Here is a 7,394-nt window from a genome sequence, read left to right on the forward strand (position 1 = left end):
AAAAAAAAAAAAAAAAAAAAGAAGTAAAAAGTAATTAATTTTTTTTTCATCATATTTTTAATAGAAAAAAATTACACATTACACAACCCATACGTTGATAATGTGAAATACTTTAACTCATTTGAAGAATGTTATTAAATTATGAACATAAATGTCTCCATTAAATAGATTAGATTAGTTTAAACATTTAACAAAGGAGAATAAATTATTTGGAAGAAGAAAATGTCTAAAAACATTTAAATCTACAAAAACAAAAACAATGATGAAACTGGATATAAATGAATGATGTGTAATACAAAGCCATATATGGTATGATAAATGTCAAAAACAAATTTGGTATAGAAAGTGGGCATTCACTAAGATGCCTGGTGTGAAAGTGCATGGCTTAGTGGTTAGGGTGTTTGACACATGAGCATAAGGTTCCGAGTTCAATTCCCGGCAGAATGTTGTGCCTTTGAGCAAGACACTATTACACATTGCTCCAGTCCACTCAGCTGGCAAAAATGTGCTGCACCTGTATTTCAAAGGGCAGGTCTTGTCATATTCTGTGTCACACTGAATTTCCCTGAGAACTATGTTAAGGGTATACATGTCTATGGAGCATTCAGCCACATGCACATTAATTTCACAACTGGAACACTCCTCGTCATAACTGACAGAGTGTCCAGACAATCCATTCCTCTTCATTTGCGGTCTTCAGCCATCAAGAAAGATGCTCAAAACTAAATAACCATGATCCAGTTACAACAGAAAAACTGTCAAAGGACTAAATAATGATCATCATCATCATCATCATCGTCCTGACTCAACCCTACTACAGCTGGAGTTAGTCTTTGGAACTCCATAATAGTCGTCATTATACTGATCATTGTTGCCATTTTCAAAGCATTATTTTAAGGCCAGACACTCTTTTTGACCCCAAGGTTTCATAGTTAATACTAAGAGAATTCACTTTCCATCAAATAAACCCGTACAGTAATAATAACAAATGTCAAGTATTCTTCCTATTAAAACAAAATCAGGTTTTGTGAAAAATATTAATGATATATTCTGAAATCATATGTGCTTATAGATCAATAAACTATGATGAATCTATGAAACAGAAGTACTGGAACACATCAAGTTTATTTCAATACAGATCAAGTCTATCTGAACATGCTGCAATAACCAAAAATAACAATCAGCTTTTAAAATATTGTGTGTGTTTTAAATTGAAACAAATGATACTGATTTACCTAAGAGATATTAGAAGCAAGTCAATCAATAGTGTGTGAGTGTGTGTGTATGTATGTGCGTGCATACATACACACACACACACATACACAAAGAATTCAAATGAGCAATGTCAAGCCATATTTGGGTATGAGCCAAAGTACAGTGTTGCTAAAGTTATTTTAAACCTAAACATTTGAAAGAAAGTACTTACTGTTCTAAAACAATATTGTTGATATAAATATTGTTTTCAATAACATTTCCACATTAGCCAGAATATTTGTGTGTGTGTGTTGATGTAATTAAATCAATTACTTTATGAATCTCCTTAATATTTGCCCTCTTCTATTCACAAAAGAGTAAATTAGATTTACTTCCCACCACTCTCACATTCTACTCCAAAGTTGGCTCTTTCTCGATGCTGAATTTGAGGTTTATATTTCATATTTATAAGAATATGTTTTGTTAACACCAGCATCTAGTTTAATGTCACCAACTGCTTGTTTGCACTCATCATTTGGTACGAGGCATTTTGGTGCTGCCTATTTGACACTGACTTATTTAACATCAGATGCTATAATGCTTCTTTCGTTTTAATGTTTTTCTCTCCCTCCCTCCATCAATGAGCGTGAATATATTTGCCTGTATGTGTATGAGGAACGGGAAAGTGTCTATGTCATTCATGTTCAATTGATAAGTTGCAACGGCTCTCTTTTCCTCTCCCACTCGCTCCATCTGTGTCTGCGTGTTTGCCTCCAGTGCCAAAAAGTACTGTTGCCAGAACAGGTTCTGTGTCCAGTCAGCTGTACCTAATCACCAGCATCCACACAGCCACACAGCAACTGTCTCATTCCATCATTATGCGCAACATCATTATCAGTATTTAATCAATTATCCATGCCATCTGTGGCAGCACATGCTTGCAACCATCTTCAGCCTGCCCTGACTGGCAGAGATATGTCATTTTCATTACCTTAAACTCAGTATGCCGACTTGCAAAGAGGTTATGTGGAGATGCACAACTCATAGCCATCGACATTAAGATGTCCTAAATAATTAGAAATATTTGAACGATCTCAAATCTACTAATAGATAATTGGAGAGGTGACAGATACCCGCAAGACTAAATATAACAACCTAAAACAAAAGTTCCTCTTGGGTTGACAGAAACAATCATCAATATGTTTAATGATGAAAAATAAAACCAAGTATTTTAATAATGATATAACTCCTGATAAAAGGTATAGAAATATTCCCGATATGATGGTATCATTACTGTAGAAGACTTAAGACAGTATTCTATCCTCAGTTTGCTCATTCAACCCTATTTCAACACAACATAACAAAGCAAATACGATTCTTTTTTCCTATACATTTCACAAATTAGCTCATTTTTCAAAATACAATACATTTGTTCTTCTCCCTTGTTAAAAATTTTAAAAATGATCATGTGACTGACCAAGAATCATTTCCAAAAAGTTACAATAGTAACTGTGTATAATTTACATGCACAGAAATGAGTGACAGTTAAAAGTTTAAAGAGAAGAATCAAATCGAATTGTGCAGCTAGAAATTTATGGTAATTTACTTGGTTTGCACAATTATAAGCACCAAACTATATTTTAGCTTTCCTCAGTAAATTTAACATTCCATAATTATATTTCCATGACCTCACTTTCATACAGCAGTTTCATTATGCATAAAAAAAATGCTTTCCATGTTCAACTAATGTATATTCCATGAGAGAAATAACAAAACACTATCAATAAATATAAGAATATGTGTTTGGTGTAACAGACAATCTTGAGTCGTCAGAGCCAGAATCTGACATCTTCACTCTTGTCTCTTATTTACAACTGTCACTGGACTCTGCATAGAAAGAAATGATGTTATGAACCAAAGAAATCAGACATGAAAATCTTTCGTACAAACCTCTGTCGGTCGGCCCAGGAACCATAGTTGAAATCTGTATTTTTGCCACACTTCAGATCAAATCCAAAGCAAGGATATGTCCTGCTCACGATAACTTCACCATCTGCCAAATGTACTAACTCTGGTTCGTGAGGGACTAAGCCTAAATAAAGGTAAAATAAAAAATAAAAAACATTTCTAACTTTAGTACAAAGCCACACATTTTGAAGAAGAAAGGTCATCAATATAATTCATTCAGCATCTATCTTAATGTCTCTGGAAGTAGGATAGGGAAAGTTGACCTCAATATGATTTGAACATAGAATTCAAAGGGATAGAAGAGCACAAGGCATTTAGTCCAAAATTACCACCATTGCTGCTAATAAATTGCCCTTATAATTTGTTATATTGATCTCATGTAGTGAAAGGATTGTTAACAAGAAACTGATTGGATTGGATAATTAAATTATTAGTCATAATGGAGCAGAATTAGGATTAGTGAAACACCTACCTGGTTCATCCATATAATAATACATTTCAACATCTCTAGACTGAAGCACCACAAATCCCTCACCCATGTTGCGAGGAGGTCTAAAAGAAAAATAAAGCAGAAAGAATCTCTTCAGCTTTAAGAATATGCATGAAAGTTTTAAGACAAGAATTTTAGAGGAAAGGACATGGAGTGGGGAGGGGGATGTTAACTCTTAATCTTTTCCAAGAGTATTAATGATTTACACTATTACAACCCTTGGAAAATTATGAGTGACATTAGTCAACATTTTCTTTTGTAAGTTAGTCAGAGGAGAGGGACAAGCCAATGACCTCCCAAGACTGGTGAAACTGATGTAGCTGTTCAATCTGAACAATGGCTACAACCAAAGATACCAAAATAGACTGATGGGGTCAGATTACTAATAAGTCTATCTACCTGAAAATATTTGACAAAGATGCATTAAAAACACCCCCATCATTGATAATTAGGAGCTAGATCAATTATTTCCATTTATTTATTTCCTGAGTAGAATTGTCGATTATTACAATTGCAACCTATTTAATCACAGAAAATTTAAAGGTAACATCAACCCCAATAGAAACTGAACCCTCAATAATCCCACACTAATTAATAAGCAAGGCATTTACTCCACTGCCCTGGCTATTTTCACCACACGAACAAAAAAGAGACTCGTTATAATCTTAACAATGAAATAATTGCAGCATCATGCTATCTTAAAAGAAAATTCAGGCAATTATCTATTGATTTTAATATGGATAGTGAGGAGGCCAAATAAAGCAATTTTTCATTTCTTTTTAGTATGAAAAATAGAAAGCATATTCAAGATAAATTAATGGGTTTTTCTTTTATAAAGTAACAATTATTTTTATATTTGTAACAGATCTTTGCAAAAATTCTTGCTTTTTTTTATATATATATATATATTTTTTAAAAAGCTGCATTTCAATTTTATGAAGTATTAATTTTCTTAAAATACTAATCAATATAAATGTAATAGCAGAATAATTTGCACTAAAGAGCAAGGAGGGTGTTGAGAAAGAGACAAAAACATTAATACAATAGAAACGGACAAATACAACTCACACATCAATGGGGCCATTGTATTTAGGGCTGGGCACCAACATAACTCGTGCATTTTCAGCTCGACACTTCATTACGTGCATGAACTGATCAAATGGTGTAGAGGCAGGTTTTGTTGTATATACAATATGAGCTTCATCAAAATTTACAGTTAATGTAGTAGGAATGAGGTAATTCCCAAAAATTATTCTAGCCTGGAAAAACAAAAAAGGGAAAAAATTATTTTAATATAATCATCCTCATCATCATAACATCCACTTTTCTGTGTTCACAAGGGTCAGAGAGAATTTTTTGAGGTAGATTGGCCAAGTGCCCTTCCAATTACCAAAGGTGATATTTCCCAATGGGAAGACAAGTTTTCAAAAATATTGGAAATGAATGACATCACTAGCATAACATCAACACTCATTTACAACAACCATGTGCCACCTGACTGGCTCCCGTGCCAGTGGCACATAAAAAGTACCCACTATACTCTCAGAGTGGTTGGCATTAGGAAAGGCATCCAACTGTAGAAACCTTGCCAGATTGGATTGGAGCCTGGTACAGCCTTCTGGCTTGCCAGTCCTCAGTCAAACTGTCTAACCCATGCCAGCATGGAAAACGGATATTAAACAATGATGATAATGATGACACACACACAGAGCCTTCTTTCAGTTTCCCTTTTCCAAATCCACTCACAAGGCTTTGACCAATCCTGGGCAGAGAGAAAACTGAGTTGCTTTGTTTTTATATATATATATACTTGATATCCTGTTACTTATTTTGATTTTATTCACCTTACTTCGAGCTGTGCGGAAAATACCGTACTGACTCAGAGCTTCAACTTAAGTACCTAATTGAACCGAATCTCAATTATTTCTTGTATATCATCATCATTTAACGACTGCCTTCCATGCTAGCATATGAGAACACTTGTATCTTGTAGTCTCAGTGCTGACAAATATTATTTTTAGAAACTTATCTCTAAGCGAATAAGCTATAAAGAATAGCAGCAACTTGGTGTGTTCAGCTACAAGCCAAGAGGAGCAAACTGTCAAAGTATCAGTTGCTCTATGACAAGTTTGTGGTCAAGCTTGTAACAGTGGAGACCCTCAGTGTTTTCAGCCCCGACACCACATCCCCGCTCACCGTGACTGAGACAGAGATGGCTATCTGCAAGTATGAGCCCCATGACTTGCAGGAACTGTTATAGCAGGTCTCCCTTGCCATCCTGCCAGGGCAATGTCTCTTCCATTTTGTCCATTGGGACTGTGATGTGGACTGAGAAAACCTTTTAAGATATTTCTTTGCTGTGAAGAAGGGGAAAGATATAATGATTTAGGCAGGGCCTTTGTCAAAGTCACAGGCTGCCCATTGGACCCAAACCCATATCTCCTGTGTCAGTTAACAACATTGAAAAAAAATGTTCTCTCTCGAACAAATAACTTTGTTCAAGGTATCATATTCTTATCTCCCTATGGCAAATGAACTTAATCCAGATTTGCAAGCTTTACAAAATTGTTTTTTGCCAATCAAACCACTACTAGTCTCCACACAGGATCTTGTTTGGAAATATAAAAAGTTAAATACTACTTTTTTTTTTATGGAGAAAAATTTAAAATAAAACAAAATATAGTTTTTATACTCACAGAATTAATGTCTACTTTTATCACAGGTATTAAATCTCTCCAGTGAAGAGATTTTTTTGGTTCTACATTGCTGCAACAGAAAGAGAAACAATGCTAGAGAGAGGGGAAGAGGTTAGTACCAAAAGAAAAGAAAACATAAGAAAGTTACTTGATTTTACATCTGTAGCAAACAACAATGTGTACAGGAGTACATGTGACTATGTGTGTGTGACTCCATGTAGAATATTAAAAACTAACAATGAAAACAAAGATATTTCAACTCAAAGTTATGGATGTGAATCATAATTTGAATATAACAGTCAATTTAGCAGGCAGGTGCTAAAACAACAACAGAGTGTGTTCGTTCAAAATAGCTTCAAAACAAAACATTAGTTGGACTTAAGTGTTGATGAGAAGCAAACAAAAACAATAAAATAATGATGGGTCACAACAATATTTGTTTTAAGGATTACTACAATAAGTAAGTTAAACCTGATGTGCACAGGCAGGGCTGGGTGACTGAAAAATCTACTTTCACAACTATAGGGTCCCAAGTTCAATCTCACACCACAGACATTGATTAAGTGGTTGGCTGACCAATACCTTCCCAACAATTTGATAGAGAAAAAAAAAATTATGCAGAAATCAGGCAGAATCATTAGCACAACTCTTTACATTCTGAGTTCAAATTCATTAGAATTTGAACTCATTAGAAGTTGATTTTGCTTGTCATGGTCATTGCCAGCCCCCTCTGGCCCCTGTGCCAGTGGCACGTAAAAGGCACCCACTACACACTCGGAGTGGTTGGCATTAGGAAGGGCATCCAGCTGTAGAAACACTGCCAGATCAGATTGGAGCCTGGTGCGGCCTCTTGGCTTCCCAGACCCCAGTCGAACCATTCAACCCATGCCAGCATGGAAAACGGACATTAATCGATTATGATGATGATGATATGGCTCACAGAAACAAACACACACACACATACATAACTGTTTTTTGCTTTATCTCATTTACTCTCAGACTTATCTTTGTGTAATTTACTGTAAGTAGTCAGACACACTTCTGTT

At 35.0% G+C, this 7,394-nt stretch overlaps 1 protein-coding gene across 7 annotated transcripts in view; it reads right to left on the minus strand.

Moving 5' to 3' along the window:
• Window positions 1-7,394, minus strand: part of LOC106884293 (bridge-like lipid transfer protein family member 1) — a 213,773-nt gene that overhangs the window by 131,732 nt on the left and 74,647 nt on the right. For all 7 annotated transcript variants that reach the window (XM_014935660.2, XM_052972555.1, XM_014935618.2 and 4 more), the window contains exons 4-7: window positions 6,349-6,418; window positions 4,721-4,911; window positions 3,635-3,714; window positions 3,145-3,286 (exon numbers count right to left, since the gene is read on the minus strand). In XM_014935660.2, coding sequence (XP_014791146.1) covers window positions 3,145-3,286; window positions 3,635-3,714; window positions 4,721-4,911; window positions 6,349-6,418 — 483 coding nt within the window. The remainder of the gene's footprint in view (window positions 1-3,144; window positions 3,287-3,634; window positions 3,715-4,720; window positions 4,912-6,348; window positions 6,419-7,394) is intronic.

Source organism: Octopus bimaculoides, chromosome 13, assembly GCF_001194135.2.
Source record: "Octopus bimaculoides isolate UCB-OBI-ISO-001 chromosome 13, ASM119413v2, whole genome shotgun sequence".
In the NCBI taxonomy this organism is placed as follows: Eukaryota; Metazoa; Mollusca; class Cephalopoda; order Octopoda; family Octopodidae; genus Octopus; species Octopus bimaculoides.